Raw genomic sequence first — 20,622 nt, forward strand, 5'->3', positions numbered from 1 at the left:
TCTTTGGTGGTCATACAACCTACTGTAATACTGAACTACTGGTTGTAACGTTTGCCCATTTAATTCACTATTATTATATAACCATTCCCCATAGCTAATAAACCATACAATTTTGACAATTGTAAATTCTTATTTGAGTTCCCCTATTTTTTAAGTGTATACATTTAAGAACTGACCGCAATTAGTTTTTGGTTCATGCGTAAAGGGTTATACAAAAGTGTGGACATCGTTTTTTTTCGGTTCATATTTGCATGAACCAAAATATAATTGCGGTCAAATCTTATAATTAAATTTGTATGCATACTTTAACAATTCATAACTGAATTTATTTTGTTTAGCTTTAAATACGGCTGTAGTATTATTTGTGTAAACTTCACTGATACTTATGTCGCGTACAAATGCATACGTTCATTCACTATTATTTGCATCAGGTGATCAGCGACGCCATTTCCTCTAGCTGCTGTGCATTTTTACTGATCATTTAGTTATATTGGAAGGAATTGTCGTATTCGTGTTAGTTTTTATTTTATGAAAGTGAATGAAGGGAACGTGTCTAACATTTATGCTTTCTGTGGAACCGTTTAATTTTCACCAACAGCTGTTGAACATCGCGTACAAGTAAGTTACAGGTGTGAAGTTTCCTACATGATTTCTTTGCCCACCGTGTCTCATGTCATGATTAGCGAAAAGGTTTTTATTTTTATTTATTTATTTTTCTTAAATCAGTGCGTATAGATCTACATGTCTACTCTGCTATACCATTTTCCATTAATTTTATCATATATTTTTTTTATTGCTTTAGTAGCTTTCACATGTGTTTACTTAAAAATATCTAAATATGGTTGCCCGAATAATCCGGCTTGTTACACAAAAGTAGTGGGAGTCAGTGTGTGTGTGTGGGGGGGGGGGGGGTAGTAGGCGTGGCTTAAATTGTTTCGGTTCATAGAGATATGAACGAAAAAAAGTAAGCACCTCTGCACCAATCAGATTGCCGTAAAGTGTATAGACGCAAAGGAAAAGAAACAAAACAAAAACACTAAATAATATATATATATATATATATATCTATCTATATATATATAATCACTGCCACCTTTTCTTTTTCCCCTTTTAATGCCATCACATTTCTTCCCGATCTGGCAGTCCACCTATCTTTCAACCTCTTTCGCTGTCCACCTCCTTGTGTCTCCAACCACGACAGATGCTTGTCTCTTATATTTAGTTACACCTGTCATAAGCCGTGGGCTTAGTCTAGCCACTTCGGAGAGTGTTCAGTAGTTACACCTGACATTGTTATTTATTCATTTCAACTTATTTTCCTGGTTATATCCAATTAAGGTTCAAGCACGCTGTTCTGGGCACATACCTCAGCTATCTGGGCTGTCTTTCCAGGACAGTGAGTTAGTTGTTAGTTGTTAGTGAGAGAGAAGAGGGTGTAGTGGCCTTGCGTCTACTCATTGAGCCCTTGAGAACTGGCTCTGGGTTGCAGCCGGTACCGGGATGCGAACCCTGTACCTACCAGCCTGTTGTCCGGCTGCTTAACCACTGCACCACCGAGGCAAGTTATGGCATTGTTAAGGGTGTATACTACCAAATCAAATCCCATAGACGACAATAGTAACATATGTGGCTAAAACTCCTACCTGCAAAATATCAACCGACATAAACGCCACGGATATAAATACGACCACCCCTCACACTTAAAGTGAATCAGAAAAAATTGGGGGTCAAGCTGCTCGTTTCTGAGATAACGGGTAGCGTCTATGACTACCCTAGTTCCGCACAAAATTTGAGTACTTTTTTTTACAGGTACCCCATACATGTTTCAAGCACAAGGCTATTTGACACATTGCTACTACATGAAATAAAATTGCATATTTTTTTTACCCAGATGAAACTAATATTTTTTTACAACCAACGCACTCACAGGACTTGTGGTGTTCACTTCACTATTAACAGTTGGGTGCACCTCCAACTTTGACCCAGCCGGAAGTTATTTGGTTTAGTACTACCTATACTGATAACATACATTTTTCAAAAAGTGTCCAGCTATGTGTCTTTATGACAACCAGGATCTGGTGTATTCTAACATAAACTGACAACCTCACTGAAACTGTTGTTTCTACAGTACAACCTAATATAATGTACACCTCAAAAAGCATATATATTGCATATAGTTTTGTACAAATGCAATATATCATATTAAACAACAAAATATTTTAAAATAAAACTCCTGAAGATATTTACTTTCAGTTGGGTGTGTGTACTCAGGTATATATGTAGAGACAACAAAGATAGTCAGAGTACCTCTACCCCTTTAAAGAATTCCATTAAAACACATGCACTTGATTGACCCCTAGATTATGAAGACCTTAACAGGCACATCAAAGAAATATCAGTATTAAAAAATACACTGTCTGAGGAAGGAAACACAAACATGACAGTACCTGTATGAAGTAATGACTTAATGTCCTGAACATTAGTGTTGGGAGGAATTCCTGTATGATGGGTGTGGGTGTCTTTAAGTTAACAGGTGTGGGAATTTCAAATCCATCGGCCATGCTGATTTTCATAACGAACCATCAAAACTATTGGCAGCCACCAATATTCCTGACTATATTTTATTTATAGTCTACTGTAGTTGGAGGTTTTAATAGTTGTGATATCTGGAATTATCATGCAGCTTTCACACATTTAGTTTTGATTAATTACTGAAAAAAACTATTTTTAAATGACAAAATTACCCGAACATCTATTTTCTTGCATTATTTTCTAATCCGGATGAATACAATATGTATATTAGATGTATTCCTACAATCTGTAATCCAGCTTTTTATTTAGCTAGTAACATTAGGTAATACAGTTTTAACAATAAAATAAATTATCAACTTAATCCAAGGCAGATAATCAAATCTGAAAAAATTGGTTCTGAATTTAGCATAAACTCAAAATGCTTTTCATGAGAGCTAACTAAGTGATTATTAAGAAGAAAAAAATGATCTGGAGATCTAAGTATATGTTTAACAACCTTATTGTTATGAACTTTGATTCAAACTCCATTCAGAGCCATGTACAGAGATTAAAGTGAATCAGAAAAAATTGGGGTCAAGCTGCTCGTTTCTGAGATAACGGGTAGCGTCTATGACTACCCTAGTTCCGCACAAAATTCGAGTACTTTTTTTTACAGGTACCCCATACATGTTTCAAGCACAAGGCTACTTGACACATTGCTACTAGATGAAATAAAATTGCATATTTTTTTTACCCAGATGAAACTTATTTTTTACAACCAACACACTCACATTTATAACCAATCACAGGACTTGTGGTGTTCACTTCTCTATCAAAAGTTGGGTGCACCTCCAACTTTGACCCAGCCGGAAGTGATTTGGTTTAGTACTACCTTAAGAGACACTTGTAACCACCTACTATACACCAGTATTACCGGCGATCGTTAGTTAGTGTTGTGGGCGCTCCTGGAGAGACAAGCCAGATAGCCGAGGTTTGCCTAGGACAGCGTTCTTGAACCTTAATTGGATATAAGCACGGAAATAAGTTAAGAAAGAAAAGAAAGTAAAGTGCCGTCGGTCAAACCAGCTTTATTGGCTACAGAGGACGAGGATGCCAGGTGGGTGCAAGGAGTACACAGAGAGTACGCCCGTCGAGGAAGTTGGAGACAGGTAGGTAATGGTGTGGACAGCTCAGAAGTCGGAGGAAATTGACAGACATAATATTCACATCATTTAACGAAGAACCGCAATAGTTAAAAAAACAGTACTGTTTAATACGTATTGTACTACTGCATTAGGTTTGAAATGGTAGCCGCCACAACAGTGTGAAAATATAATAAAAGTGATAGATATTGCAACAAAAAAGACAGATATATAGGTAGACAGGCAGATATTTTATTGAAGTGTCACCCAATATACACACAGTAAAATACGTAAGAAACATTTTTTATTGATTTTTAAATAATATAAAGGCCAGTCATTATGGAGTTATGAGAGAGTAATAACCACATTATCAATAGTAAAACATACAGGTAGTACTAAACCAAATAACGTCCGGCTGGGTCAAAGTTGGAGGTACACGAGAGTCCAGTGATTGGTGATAAATGCGAGTAGGTTGGTTGTAAAAAAATAGTTTCATATGCGCAAAAAAATGTATGGTATTTATTTCATCTAGTACCACAGTGCCAAGTAGCCTTGTTCTTGAAACATGTATGAGATACCTGTAAAAAAAGGTACTCATTTTTTTTGCGGAAATAGGGTAGTCATAGACGTTACCCGTTATCTCTGAAATGAGCAGCTTCACCCCCAATTTGTTTTCTGAATCACTTTAAGGGTGAGGGGTGGTAGTATTTATATCAGTGGTATTTCTGTCGACTGATACACTGCAGATACGAGTGTTAGCAGCATATGTTACTATTGTCGTCTATGGGATTTGATTTGGTAGTTATAGACCCTATAGGCATAAAAAAAAACCGTAATATACATGCATATGCAATAAAATACATACACAAAACATTCTTATTATACAATATACATGTTACTCATCAGGTGTGCTGGAGCTTTTCGATTAATTGAATAACATTCTCACAGGACTGGCAGACGTCTTGCATGGCCGCCGACGCAACACTGGGACCACCCAGCTGTAAATAGTCGCTTCTCCGTGATAAGAAGTGAACGCAAATATCTCCGTGCCCCACTCTTTATCTACGTCCGTCATTGCTCTTCTTTGAATGTCAATGTGTGCAATATCCTTTGAAAGTTTATTCAGCATGCTTCTCTGTGATAAAATCAAACGCGCTACGCTATTCATACAGTGTGTACCACGGTTTTGGTGTTTATCATCGCATGAACGTAAAACATATAACGTTCAATTCTTAAATGAACCACTTCATGGGCTACTCTTGTCGATTATCAGCAAGAGTTCTTGTATATGCACCATCCCACAGACAGGATAGTACATACCACGGCCTTTGTTACACCAGTTGTGGAGCACTGGCTGGAACGAAAAATAGCCCAATAGGTCCCCCGGCGAGGATCGATCCTAAACCGACCACCCATCAAGCGAGCGCTTTACCACTGGGCTACGTCCCGCCTCTTAATTTTGATAGAAAGAAAGAAAGAAATGTTTTATTTAACGACGCACTCAACACATTTTAATTACGGTTAAGGACCACACAGATATTGAGAGGAAACACGCTGTCGCCACTTCATGGAACTACTCTTTCCGATTAGCAGCAAAGGATCTTTTATATGCACCATCCCACAGACAGGATAGCACATACACGGCCTTTGATATACCAGTCGTGATGCACTGGCTGTGACGAGAAATAGCCCAATAGGTCCGCCGACGGGGATCGATCCTAGACCAACCGCGCATCGAGCGAGCGCTTTACCACTGGGCTACGTCCCGCCCCGTAATACTTGATAGAGTACTACCAATAGAAAACCGATGACTCAGCAAGAGTCTCTACAGGTAACAGTAAATCACTCCGCGTCAAAGTTCGAAGTACACATTTCATTTCATTTTAATTTAGTTTCGTGTTTACATCCAATTAAGGTTCAAGCACGTTGTCCTAGGCACACACCTAAACTATTGGGGCTGTCTGTCCAGGACAGAGAGTTAGTTGATAGTTGTTAGTGGTTAGGACGAGAAATAGCCCAAATGGGGCTACCGACGGGGATCGATCCTAGACTGACCGGGCATCAGGCGATCGCTTGGCCACTGGGTTACGTCCATCCCCACATTAGAGAGGAAACCCGCTGCCGCCATTCAATGAGCTACTCGTTTCGATTAGCAGCGAGATTAAGAGGACCTTTGTAGGCACCATCGCACAGACAGGATGGTACATACCACGGCCTTTGGTAAGCCAATAATTGTGGCACATTGGCTGAATGGAGAAGTAGGCCAATGGGTCCACCGTGGTGATCGACGCTACTTCTAGACGGATCGCACATCAGACGAGCGTTTTACCACAACACTACGTCCAGCCCCGACTTTAATTTTTCTCCTTGCTATATTATCACTGAGGTAACCCGAATTTTATATGAGGGTGTGTGTGTGGGAGGGAGACCGACCCACTATTGGAGGAAGGGGCAACACGCACTATATATATATATATATATATATATATATATATATATATTATATATAATATATATATATATATATATATATTATATATGCTTTTATAAAGTTTAATAGAGTAAAACAAGGTTTTATTAGGAGAGGTCAGTAGCCCATGAGGTGGTGACAGCAGGTTTTCTCTCTCAATATCTGTGTGGTCTTTAACCATAATATTATGTCCGACGCCATATAACGGTAAATAAAATGTGTTGAGTGTGTCGATAAATAAAACATTTTCTTCATTTATTCAGTTTTGTGGGATTTTCTGTTTGTTTGTTGTTGTTGTTTGTTTTGTTTGTTGTTTTTGTTTGTGTGTTTTTTTTGGGGGGGAAGTTTTTTTTTTTTTTTTTTTTTTTTTTTTTTTTTTTTTTTTTTTTGTTGTTGTTTTTTTATCACACGAATCATTGATGTATGTATGCATGTATGTGTGTGTATGCATGTATGTATGCATGATTTTATAAAATTTAATACTCTAAAAAAAAAGAGGTTTCTTTGGAGGAGAGCATTGCCCCGTGCCCCCACCCTCCTCGCTAGACCACTGTATATTATTATTAACTATTATGGTGATTAATGTTTTTATTTGCACTCTTCATGTTCATACACCTATCTTTGTTTATGGGATTCAGTGATCATTTTCTTTTTTTATAAACATCCATTAGCCGATGATTAAGAAACCAATGTGCTCTAGTGGTGTTACAAACAAAACACACTCCTTTTATTGTCATCATGAATGTGTGTGAACTTTGATAAATAACCTAGTTAATACTAATTTTATTGTTGGTACATAGAAGTGGTCGAGGTCAAGGGATATCTTAAATAATCCAAGATCATGTGGGTGAAAATAAAGACACGAAGAACAAAATCGTTGTTAACGTTCTTACTGTATACAGCGAATACCTTTAAACCCCGTATGAACGCACAGCATACAAGTATTGAGCACAATGCAGCCTATTTTAAAAACGAAAAATAAGTATTGAAAGAAAAAGAAAAGATGATGTACTATTTTGCTATGGCATAAGTGTAGCTATTCCCATAAAGGTAAGTGCGTCCGTTTTTCCAGGGGTGTTAGGTGTGGGGGAGGCCGATATCTGCCTGAATTGAATGAAAATGCCCGAATCTGGATAACAACATTAATTCATTGTACTTGTACTGTCGAACAACTATATTACATTGAAAACGAATCACAAGGCATTTTTACAAGACATACAACTAGTATGGTGGGGATAGTGATGGAAAGATATGGCGAAATCGTTTCAGGCTAGCTCATTTTGTCGGAATATTTCTATCGTTTTTTGCTCGAATTTAAGGATTTTCTGTAAGACTGGGCGGGTGTGTGCAGTTGCACCCCTCTGCCCCTCTGTTGAGTACGCATGTGGCTAGTTCAGTCAAAATGATAAACAATTACAGTTGTAATCTCTAGTATATTTTAATTTCTAATATTCAAAGCCATAGTCCCTCATATATTTCCAATATAATACATTTACATTTTAGCATATTTTTAATATTTAAAATTAAGAACTCTTGTTTACTGTTAATATTTAAGGCTATAGTCTAATATATTTCAGACATTTAAACTATTAACTCTGGTGTATATTTAATTTATAAAGCTATAATCTATAGTATAGTTTTAATTTAAAGCTATATCTTTAGAGTATATATTTAATTTCGAAAGCTATAGGCCCTAATCTAAAGTAATATTTATAATTATAATTTCTAGTATAGTTTTAATAATTAAGCTATAGCATCTATATAGTATCTACATTGCCTCCCCAACTCCTCCACCCGTAAAGTGTGTTCTTTGATTAATAAAGCCGTTTCATGCCAGGCTCAGACTACCAACTGCTAGCAGTGAGTTGGCCAACGTTCTGCTTTCACGACATCTACGACTGTCCAGCTGCTAGTCTGGGTGCTCTTACAACTCGATTCTCGTCGTTTAATGCTAGCTCCAGACTACCAACTGCCAGCACAAAGTTGGCCAACTTTCTGCTCTCACGACTTCTACGACTGCCCAGTTTCTAGTTAAGTTTGAGTGCTCTTACAATTGGAATATCGTCGTGTTACTCGTCAAATAGTTGTTAATCTGAGCGCACCCGGCGTAAGTCGGGAGCTGGGGGAAATTACAACGCCACCATCGAGTCGGCCAACTGTCTGATGACAGTTGGTAGTTTAAGCCTAGCACTGAATAACGCCAACACATGTTGCGAAAATAAAGAAATGTGTCAAGGTTTGTTCTTTGGTTCAGTGTATATTGTATGTATTCACCGCATGAACGCATATAATACACAAATTGACGACATAGTCCTTTTAAAAGGATAAATATGTTTTGAAATAAAAAAAGGTGTTCGGGCGTTGTTGTTACCACCGAAGTGTCGTTCTAATATTTGTACTAGGTTAAATTTAATTTTATTTACTAAAATTATTTGATGACAAAATTCATTGTGGGGTTTTTACGCATATTAACACGATTTCAGAAACTGAAACTGAATATCGCCACTGCCATTCTAAGCTATCAACTAACACGTTTAAATAGTTTATTAGTTTGGAAACATTTTGCAAGCTTAGGAATGTCTATTTTACTCTAGTACATTATTAAAAGTTAAGCAATAAAACTCGAGTATATTTGTTAATGTTTAAAGCTATGATAACAATGCACCCCCGACCCCCACCCGGCCGAAGTGATATCGATCCGAGAACGATCGTACACCAGACGAGCGCTTCACCGCTGGTCTATGTCTGGGCTACTCAAATCTATAATATAATACACATTCATCAGTTTTCGTTTTAACTATTTTCGAGCTTATATCCAACTAAGGTTCAAATACGCTGTCCTGGGCACAAAACACACACAAACACACACACACACACACACACACACGACACACACACTGACATACACACAGAGACAGACATAACACAAATCGTAACAAACACCACACACACACACACATAGACATACACAAACACACACACAAAAACGTTAACAACACATCCACACCCCCCACAACATACACCCACCCACCCACACCCACACCCACGCACACAATACACACACCATAGACATACACACGATCCGAGAACGATCGTACACCAGACGAGCGCTTCACCGCTGGTCTATGTCTGGGCTACTCAAATCTATAATATAATACACATTCATCAGTTTTCGTTTTAACTATTTTCGAGCTTATATCCAACTAAGGTTCAAATACGCTGTCCTGGGCACACACACACACACACACACACACACACACACACACACACACAGAGACAGACATACACACACAAACAAACACACACACACACACACAGACATACACACACACACACACAGACATACACACACATACACTCACACACACACACATACACACACATACACACACACACGCACACACACAAACATACACACACACACAAACATACACAAACACATACACACACATATACACCCCCCCACACACACATACACACACCCACCCACACCCACACCCACGCACACATTGCACAAACACATACATACATACACACACACACAGACATACACACACACACACATACACACACACGCGCACACACAGACACCCACCCACACACACACCCACACCCACCCACGCACACAATGCACACACACATACATACACACACACGCACATACACACAGACACACACATACACACACACGTGCATACACACACACGCACACGCACACATACACGTACACGCACACACACCCAGCTATCTGTGCTGTCTGTCCAGGAGAGTGGGTTAATTGTTATTTGTTTAGTGGAGAGAGAGAGAGAGAGAGAGAGAGAGAGAGAGAGAGAGAGAGAGAGAGAGAGAGAGAGAGAGAAGAAAGAGAAGAGGGTGTAGTGGCCTTGTACCTACCCAATGAGCCCTTTAGAAGTGCTTTTTTCCATACTGTTAAATTTACTACAAGTTATTTGTTTCTTAGCCGATTGCTTTTCTAAATTGTGTACAAAAATAGTCGGGTTTTGTTATTTCCAAAATAATTTTACGTTTCTTGTTACGTCAAACTAAACTGAAACTATTTACAAAAACAGATTCTGTCGAAGGTTAAAAAACGTTAGTTTTGTTTAACCACACCACTAGAGTGCATAGATTTTGATATATAATCTTAGATAGGAAGCCCGCTACATTTTTCCATTAGCAGCTTGTGATTTTTTATACGCACCATCCCATAGACAGGATAGCACATACCACGGCTCTTGCTATACCAGTCCTCGTGCCGTGTCTGGATCGAGAAATAGCCCAATGGGCCCACAGATGGGTATCGCTCCTAGACCGACAGCGCGTCAAGCGAGCTCTTACCACTGAGCTACGTCCCTCCTTCTTGTAGAACGATGAGACGGATAATAGTAACATCTATAAAATAATGGCCAGTTTTACCTAATTCGAAGGCCAAATGTGGCTCTCGGGTTAGAGCGCTCTTGTGAGGTGTGTTGGGTTGTACTATTCATCCTGTTCGTTGGATCTGTCGTGTTCTTCCTTTCGCAGACGATGGAGCACATATCACGGCCTTTCATAAACCAGACGTCCTACTAGGAAGGGATCGAGACTGTGGCGAGCCAAGTTTATAAGGGGTCGAGTCAGTCTTCCCCGGAAAATGCATTGACGAAAAGAACAATTGCTCTACAGGGTGGCATGATCCAGGACCTCCTCCCTCTCGACCCCCCCCCCCCATCCTCGCACACACGCCTGAATATATTACCAGAAAATAATGCAATTTTATTTAGTTATTTAAATTTATATACCTTTGCATCTTTCCTATTTCCTGTACGAACCCACACGCCAATATTAAAAGAAGAGGTATCCTACGATCAGATGTTAGCTACGACACCGTAAATACCCGTTTGGTATCCTACGATCAGATGTACGCTACGACACCGTAAAGATCGGTTTGGTATCCTACGATCAGATGTACGCTACGACACCGTAACTACCCGTTTGGTATCCTACAATCAGATGTTAGCTACGACACCGTAAAGACCGTTTTGGTATCCTACAATCAGATGTTAGCTACGACACCGTAAATACCCGTTTGGTATCCTACAATCAGATGTTAGCTACGACACCGTAAAGACCCGTCTGGTATCCTACAATCAGATGTTAGCTACGACACCGTAAAGACCCGTGTGGTATCCTACAATTAGATGTTAGCTACGACACCGTAAAGACCCGTTTGGTATCCTACAATCAGATGTTAGCTACGACACCGTAAAGACCCGTTTGGTATCCTACAATCAGATGTTAGCTGCGACACCGTAAAGACCCGTTTGGTATCCTACAATCAGATGTTAGCTGCGACACCGTAAAGACCGGTTTGGTATCCTACAATCAGATGTTAGCTGCGACACCGTAAAGACCGGTTTGGTGTCCTAGAATCAGATGTTAGCTGCGACACCGTAAAGACCGGTTTGGTGTCCTAGAATCAGATGTTAGCTACGACACCGTAAAGATCCATTTGGTTTGACAGTTTCAAAGATCAGCATAAAACACTATGCATATGAGCATAATATTCAACATGATACAAGGTCTTCGTTTGTTAGTGGTTTATATATATATATATATATATATATATATATATATATATATATATATATATATATCTATATGTATCTATCTATCTATCTATATATATATATATATATATATATATATATATATATATATATATATATATATATATATATATATATATATATATATATATATATATAAAGATAGATGGATAGATAGATCGATAAAACCGTAACACATAGTGGAATGCGCATTTGACAAACTAGTGGTTGATTCTCTTTCTATCTAGTTGCTAGTGTATAGATGGACAGCCACTCCCGAGGAGATCCTTTACTGGAGTTTATGACAAGGGTTGTGACTGTTTCCAGGATTCGCTGCTATGTGCTTGATTTACAGAAGGACCGCCACTCCGCTCGACATTAAACTACATCTTAAGGCTGTTTGTATGAAATTTTAATTTAATATCGTTATATCAAAAGAACGGCAAGCCTGATATTTGAATAATAAACAAAATCGTATCTCTTCACCAGGCAGAACCAAAGGGAAGTTTTAACAAGGTCGTGATTCCTACTATGAATCATTTTGTACTTTGTCTACATGGGGACTGAATATTGGTTTCATAAATTTAACGCTGCACAGACGATGTAACCTCCATGACTCGCTCGCAGGAGAAAAAACCACATCCACGACTGATTCCAACAAATTAAATTTGATATTTGTTCTCCCAAAATATGTTCTGTCTATTTTTCAGATTTGAACAAATTTTACGCAAGACAGCGATTCTTTTAAGTCATCTAATCGATCAACCTTTTGCCGAAACCTAAAATAAGATCTCTGTATCAGGCAGAGTCAAAGGGCGTTTTGACAAGGTCGTGCTTGCTTCCATAAACAATCGTCTTATGCGTTATGTGAAGACTGGTTCGATGGGTTTTATCCTGGACAACTGACGATTTAACTTCCCTGATTCGCTCGCAGTAGGAATACAGCATTCAGGGCTGATTGGAACAAATTGAATTTGATATACGACATAACCTCATCAGGCAGTGTACAAGGCGGGCAAAACATTGAAATGTGAAAAAAGGAACAGTGTTATTTTGTTGTTTTTTGTTCTCTATATGTTTGTGTGATTTTAAAGAAAGCAAGCCATGAGAATATGTATGTAAAAGGAAAAGTGTGATTTTGTTCTCTCTACGTTATAGATTTTTCGATTTCGAGTTTAGATATACACAATTCAAGCAAAAACAGCAATATGACAAAAGAAAAGTATGGCTTTGTTCTCCGTGCATTAGATTTTCTGATTTCCAATCTTGTTATCGGCCCTCTCGTTGTGTTATACTGGAGAGGAACGCTGGAACTTATGGGCTTATATCTGTTACCGGAATCGTTCAAACTAAGCTGTTGGATCTCTCTTATATTTGGAGTTACCATAGTAACAGCTGCCAACCTTCTCCAGTTTGTGTTCTCTCGCGCTTCAGTCAGATCTTCCCGTGTACGATTTGCTGCTTTCTCTCGACCGTACACCTATATTGTAGGTTTGGCGATCGTAAATCATTGGAGAGGTGTCTGGTTCTTACTGGATGCGTACACCGGAAATGACTGGATCAGCGCCATGGTGTCCTTGATCGTCGGTTCGGGACTGCTGTTTGCTCTTCGCTCGTTTCGGAATGTCCTAGCACCCCCTGTCGTCGTCGTTCTGGACATATTTCCAGAAACTCATTTCATCATACCAACAAGATTCAAACAGCAGGTAAAGTAGCAATACTATCATTTCAGGAAAATAGTTTCAAACATGCCCCAGTCTGTCCGATCAGGTCATGTCATAGGGCTTAATGTGCACATTCAGAACAAGCTGCTGTAGTGCACGCCTGTCATGGGCGCAGGTGTCGGCCCACATCGGCTCCTTCGTCCAAGACAGGAAAGGGTTTCGGGTGGGTGGGAGAAGGAACGACCCGGGCTAGAAAGTTGAAGAGAGCACCAGCAGCTCGAATAGGGTCGGTAGCGGGTGGGAGTGGGAGTGGGAGTGGGGTGGGAGTGGGGTGGGGTGGAAGTGTGGGGGAGTGGGGTGGGGTGGGAGTGGGGCTGGAGTGGGGTGGGAGTGGAAGTGGGGTGGGAGTGGGAGTGGGGTGGGAGTGGGGTGGGAGTGGGGTGGGGCGGGAGTGGGGTGGGAGTGCGGTGGGAGTGGGAGTGGGGTGGGATGGGGTGGGGTGTTAGTGGGGTGGGGTGGGAGTGGGGTGGGGGCAGAGAACCCACAGGGGCCACTGTGATATTGTCCAGTGCACTTCACGTGTGGGAGTGGGGTGGGATGGGGTGGGGTGTTAGTGGGGTGGGGTGGGAGTGGGGTGGGGGCAGAGAACCCACAGGGGCCACTGTGATATTGTCCAGTGCACTTCACGTGTAAACAATTATAAAATAATTAATGTTTTGATTTGTGTTAAGTGGTAAGAATCTTGGCTTTGAAGGTTTTACTTAGAATAATGTTCAATGATGCGAAGTATGTTTGTATCTGTTTCTTTGTCTCGTAAATGTTCTGGTGCCTCAAGTGGCTCCACTCCCGTCCTCGGTTCCTATGGGCTTGGTTTAAATCAATGGACCAATCAAATAACTCAGTTAATCATCAAGTCAGGTATTCATTCAATCAATCAACCAATCAAGTATCAACTATTATACCAATTATATAAATGGAAATTAATCAAGTGCCACTTGGATTATGTTGCAGCTTAAAAGACGCCTACCAGTAACTGTTCATGCTGTCGGTGTTTAAACCTGATATTGAGAGTGTCTACATACCCTGTATCTACTGGCTTTTAACGAGATGGCGTGAATAAATTTGATTTGTTAAAAGTTTGTTTTATTTAACGACACCACTAGAACACATTAATTAATTAATAATCAGCAATTGGTTGTCAAACATTTAGTAATTCTGACAGTCATCAGAGGAAACCCGTTACATTTTTCCATTAGCAGCAAGGGATGTTTTATGTGCACTTTCCATCAGACAGAAAAGCACATACCGCGTAATCCATCAAAATATATTTGAGAATTACATCAGTGCGATTCCAGATGCATAATATATTACCATACATTGTTGTAATGACAGTCTTACTTGCTGTTAATTTTTGACAATATCCCCTGTATAGAACGAATATTAAATTCTGCGTTTGGTATTCATGAAATGTTCACAATAACTTGCGAAGTATAAAACACAGGGTCAAAACTACGTAGTGCTTACAGAGAATAATAAACGAGTTACCAGTTATTATTAAATATATGTCCCGAGTGAAATAATTTTCAGTTGTCACGAGCTTTAGCAAGTGAAAATGAACATTATTTCACGAGGGACATAAATTTGATAATAAGTGGTACCGAGTTTGTTATTCTATTTATTACCCGAGGTATGTTTTCTCCAAAAGCCTTTATTTTCTACACACACGTACGTACATGTATAGAAACATATATAAAGTACTTTATGCACTATTCTGAGTATTGCTATAACTTTGTAATTTAATCACATTCATAAATAATTTTCAAAAACAAAAGTTACCATTCTTCTGGTACACAATTTATAATGAAATGTATAAAAATTACATTTTGTTATAAATTTAACACCACAACACAGACTGCTGTAAACGCAAACTCTTAAAACTACATGGCGCCATGGTGTGTGTTTGTCAACTCGTGATTACGTCATATTTAGTACCGATAAGGTCATTGGTTTGTAAGCGTCACATCATACGATAGTATTGTTCGTTAGACCAATGCATGCTAATTTCTCAGTGAGACTATATGTCAAAATTGCCAACTGTTTGACGTCCAACAGCAGATGATTAATAAATCAATGTGTTCTACTGGTGTATCTAAACAAAACACACTTTAGATATCTGTATTTTCTGTTTCAGAAGAGAAATGTTCTGTTCACCCTGGACGTTCTGTTCAGCGTCGTCGTTATCGAATCTCTCATCATCGTCACCTGGCGAGGGTTATGGGAACTTCTCGACCTCTACCTTTTTCCAGATGACACCCTCAAGAGTGGCTACTACGCATTCATCATCTCCTACGTGCTCGTCCTCCTCATTCAAATCGCAGAGAATCCTCTACAAACCATCTCCAAGAAGCTGGAACACACCACAATGACTGGGAAGGTGATATTTGATGACGTCATATATCTTTTGCAGGCCGCTGTGGCCATATGTCACAAAAGAGGGCTTTGGCTGATCCTCAACGTGGTTTTCTTCCCATCAGATCAAGAGCTCAGTCTTTGGCTGAATCACGCAATAGGAGCTGGAGGGCTTCTACTCATGTGCACGCTTAATTCAGCGCTGCCGAAAGGTATCTTGATAGACGGTGCTCAGATGGATGGGGCGGGAGTTACGATGTCCATTTCGTACGCAGCTGTTATCGTCCAGTGGTTCAGGAATAGAAATTCGAAAGAAAAGGTAAGAGAATCCTTATTTCTTATACGACACCTCGGTACGTGGTAAATTATCCATATATTTATATTTTTTTTGTTTTTTGTTTATTTGTTTATGTATTAATTTAATTAATTTGATTTAATTTGATTTATTGTTACATTATTTATATAATTAATCGTTATTTATTCTTGCAGCAACCATCCACTGAAAAGGTAGAGATGGAGCAGGAACAAATTACGTTTAATCCAACAGCTGGAGCAGCTGTCTGATACAGAGGACAACACGAAGAACCAAGTTTAAAGCTGCAGTCCCTGGAATAGTTTTATTATTTAATTTATAGAATAGATGATCCAGTTCTGTTTGGTACATAAAAGGTCCATCACATCGCTATAGTTTCTACATTATCTAGGTCAACTACAAATGCAATGGTCAGCTTTGTTTTTCTTCATTTAGCGGGACGCCAGTAGAATTAGGACTTTACGTGATTTGTGTAAGCGCTGAGCTTCTCACGTGATTTTGAACAAATTTAACTGTCTTGATTGAGGGGTCGTCTCATATCTCCAAAACATGATGTATGGTACAAAACATTCCCAGGGGTCGGTGGGGGATTTGACTTGAAAGTTTGACAGTGGCCAGCGGTTAGCATACGCGTTACATGTTAGGGGGTGTTAATAATTACGTAACGCTCTAGGGGTAGAGTAAGGGTGTTGTGTTCAATTTACGTAACATTTTTCAAGACTGTTATTTTTATTCATCACTTAGACCTAAAAAGGTGTTTTTGCGCGGTCAGTCTAGGATCTATAAAAGGCCATGGTATGTGATATCCTGTCTGTGGGATGGTACATATAAACGATCCCTTGCTAAACTTTTTTTTAGCGAGTTTCCAATGCGCGTGTGCAGGGATTTCAGCGGGGTTGGGGTTATAGACTGTGTTGAGCGAAGTTTATGTGGGGCCATGCTCCCCCAGAAAATATATTTCTTTTTTTTTAAGCTGGACAGGTAAGGGTTTCGACCTCCAGTACCCTCCCCCTGGACATGCACCCGATTCCTCTCTAAGATTACATGTCAAAATAACCAAATGTTTGACATCCAATAGCAGATGATTATTAAATCAATATGCTCTAACAATGATGTCGTTAAAAAACCAAAAAACAATCTAACTTTACCCTTTCCAAACGAAAGAATATTTATTTGAATTTGTCGATTTTAACACGCGTAAAATTAAGAAGTGAAAACGTTCATTGTCTGCTTTAGTATATTTTATTTAAAAAATATATACATGATTAATGTGTTACTAGTATACAAAATAAACTTTGAAAGTTATACTAATACTTTATAAAATATCAATTCTGAAATTGGAAGATACGATTGTCGATAATACGTTGTCAAGATCAAACCGTTTTTAACGAAACACTCTAGTACCGTATCTTCAACCGAACGTTCTTCGTACAACGCAATATTTCTCATTTAATTTTTTGAGACAATTTGAAATCGGCAAACGCACGTGTTAACTGAAACTGACAACAGGCTGTCGTTTGTGCTTTGCCGAGCAATGGCGGCACAGGCGACGAATCGAGCGTATACTTTTGACGATCTCCGTTCATAGCAAACACACAAGAGTTTTTAAAAATGCATTTGAGATTGTATTTCATATATGTACATGACGTTATAATATGGTAACCATAGACTGTGACTTTAAACAGTGACCTGGTTTTATGAACACGTCTTCACAAATAATGATAACACTTTCTCGTCAACCATGGTTCGTTTCACAAAGCGATCATAGCGCTGACACCACCTTAAGTGCAAAACTACCTCATGTAATTAAAAAAAAAAACCGTTTGTTTTTGTTTAACGACACCACTAGAGCGCATTGATTTAGTAATCATCGGCTATTGGATAATTTTGACATATAGTCTTAGAGAGGAAACCCGCTTAATTTTTCCATTAGTGGCAAGGGATTTTTTATATGCACCATCCCACAGACAGGATAACACATACCACGGCCTTTAATATACCAGTCGTGGTGCACTGGTTGGAACTAGCAATACCCCAATGGGTCCGCCGACGATTATTGACCGTCATTGAGGGCAATATCATGTTTTATGAACCGAAGAGATTGATATCACTATCAATTTCTTCGTTCCATAAAACATGATATTGCCCGAAACGTGTCAGTAATTGTTTTATTACATAATGTCATCCATAAGACTCGTACTGTGGTTATCAGAATCGAAATACGATAACGCTTATCATTTCCCGCAATGCGTTAAAAATGATGGGATTTAGTGACGTCACGTAATCCTATGACGTTATATGACACGAAGAGGAATGCGGAAATACACCAAGACAAAAAATCAAATTCGAGACATTATAACCAGCAAGAGTGCCAAAATCATATTAATAGCAAAATAAAAAACAAAATGTGATAAATCTGAACATACATTTATACTGAACAGATACCGATTACCTTGAAATTCATTTTTTTTTATTTGTAACATAAAATCCCGAGAGTGTCGATTCCAACTGCATTTTGATGTATCATGTTCTAAATCTGCCATATATTCCATACGATTACTGACCTTGTTTTTGTCGTATTTGCGGAATTAAACTCGATATGACTAAAGATGTTATCTTTTTGCTGAAGGACAGCAAAGCGTTTTGTCATAAGTTCGTGCTTGTTTACATTATAATTAGTAGTTGACGTTCCATTACGTCATTAATTGGATAACATTTTATCTCATCTTTATGTTCATTGGTCAGGGCAATATCACTTTTAATACGTCTCAGGGATCATATTTAAGAACGGTCATGTGACTGGTGTTTGACCAATAAGAATACAGATATATATATATATATATATATATATATATATATATATATATATATATATATATATATATATATATATATATATATATATGTATATAATAATATATATATATATATATATATATATACAAAGAAACTAAATGCTCTCTGAACATTCCACCAGTAGATATCGGCCATCAAAATTATTTGTCAAAAACAGCATACGTTTGAACAATTGTGAGTGGTTTTATTTAAATGTCATGAATGTGTTGTCAACATATAAAAGTAGGTTTATTCATTCATTGGTGTTACTATTATATTTATATAATGGTTAATCATTGTAAGAACTGTTTTGTATGTTATTATAGACATCGTATGTCTGCTACAAAATGCACGTTTTCAGAGAGCATGAATTAATTATGTACTCATTTTGTCATTGGTGTTACCAGTCATTGGTGTTACCAGATACTGAGTAACACTAATGACCATTAGTAACACCAATAACAATGTGTTTTACTTGGATGCCGTTTTGCTCGCTGAAGGATATTTCTGAAGATGATTTGAAAATTAAAGGGACTTGTGCAGCATTAAAGTAGCATAATGGCATGGGTAAAAGAAATGTTTTGTTGGAATATAAAGAATATTATCGTCAACGTCCCTAACTGCGTTATGCTTCCAACTCCGTTCTGTTTGTTTACTTGTGCTCGGTTCGCGCAATTAACATTTGATTTGTTGTCGTCTGCTTGTCATTAATTTGCGAGGTTTTCCTTCACAGTTCGTGAACATTTACATTTACAATAAAGGTCAGACAAGCAAGTATCTAAATACAAAACTTTATAAACCATAAAACCATTAATGTAACTAAGTCGTTTCTGTTTATTCCTTAAACTTACCGATATCGGGTCAACATGACTCGTTGAAATTGACTTGGAAAAAGAAGAAGATGAATTAACATTTGGTGCGAGTCACATGACCTAACACGTGTCATATCAACAAGGCCAAATCATTTAATTTTTATGACGTTTAAGCTTCCTGTTGTTAGTATTTGTTTACAGTTATTAATATTCTATCTGGAAAAGGCATGCTACATTTTTGAGGCTCGAATTTAGTGAATAGCAGACATATAATCCATCTGTAACAACTGTAAATAATTTTGAGTATAAATTATGTTAATTAAGAATCAATACATTAGAAAATTGATCTTTTACAATCTATTCACTGGCACGAACATTACGTTTTAAGTGTTAGCGATGGGTTTTGGTAAAACGCGGACCGGACCGGAACGCCGGACTTGTAAACTGAATTTTTCCTTAAAAAAACCCCAACAACATCAAACAAATTGTTCGTTCATTGTGCATAGTTGAGAAACATATATTTCATCATGTAATGGCTTTGAAAATTGAAAATGACGAAAGGTTACTTTTCCAAATGGATATGTGCCTGAACGCACTTATAAACTACCAACATTTCCTGTTTAAGTGTTAACTTTATGATAAAGGAGCGTTGAAATCATATCGAAAATGTATTGACCAAGTTGTAGTCAAATATCAGAATATTACATTATGTATGTTTTCATTTCCAATAAAGGCTATTTAAATTTTAATATTAAAAAAATTTGAAGATTCTGCAGTAAAATAGTTGTTTAGTTAGAAGGAAAAAATATCAACCTTTTTTAATAATGACGTATTTAATAATGACGTATTACGTGTGCTTTGTATCTTGAATGATGACA

General features: G+C 38.2%; 1 protein-coding gene across 2 annotated transcripts; it reads left to right on the forward strand.

Annotated features, from left to right (window-relative positions):
• The first annotated feature begins 3,442 nt into the window (after nucleotides 1-3,442).
• On the forward strand, nucleotides 3,443-16,493 carry LOC121386669. 2 transcript variants are annotated; one of them, XM_041517655.1, is made up of 4 exons: nucleotides 3,443-3,680; nucleotides 12,422-13,417; nucleotides 15,567-16,103; nucleotides 16,274-16,493. In XM_041517655.1, exons 2-4 carry the CDS (start codon nucleotides 12,920-12,922, stop codon nucleotides 16,346-16,348), a joined length of 1,110 nt encoding a protein of 369 aa, XP_041373589.1. In that variant the 5' UTR covers nucleotides 3,443-3,680; nucleotides 12,422-12,919; the 3' UTR covers nucleotides 16,349-16,493. The 2 variants fall into 2 exon arrangements, with proteins under 2 accessions (XP_041373589.1, XP_041373590.1); XM_041517656.1 differs by having other exon boundaries at nucleotides 13,203-13,417.
• The last annotated feature ends 4,129 nt before the right edge of the window (nucleotides 16,494-20,622 follow it).

The sequence above is a fragment of the Gigantopelta aegis genome, chromosome 12, assembly GCF_016097555.1.
Source record: "Gigantopelta aegis isolate Gae_Host chromosome 12, Gae_host_genome, whole genome shotgun sequence".
NCBI classification, from domain to species: Eukaryota; Metazoa; Mollusca; class Gastropoda; order Neomphalida; family Peltospiridae; genus Gigantopelta; species Gigantopelta aegis.

Bases quoted from the DNA above. Each gene is read 5' to 3' on its own strand.
- LOC121386669 (XM_041517655.1), top strand. From the start codon at position 12,920: ATGACAAAAGAAAAGTATGGCTTTGTTCTCCGTGCATTAGATTTTCTG. The intron at 13,418-15,566 runs GTAAAGTAGCAA...TTTCTGTTTCAG, and splicing joins CAACAAGATTCAAACAGCAG to AAGAGAAATGTTCTGTTCAC. The intron at 16,104-16,273 runs GTAAGAGAATCC...TTATTCTTGCAG, and splicing joins ATAGAAATTCGAAAGAAAAG to CAACCATCCACTGAAAAGGT.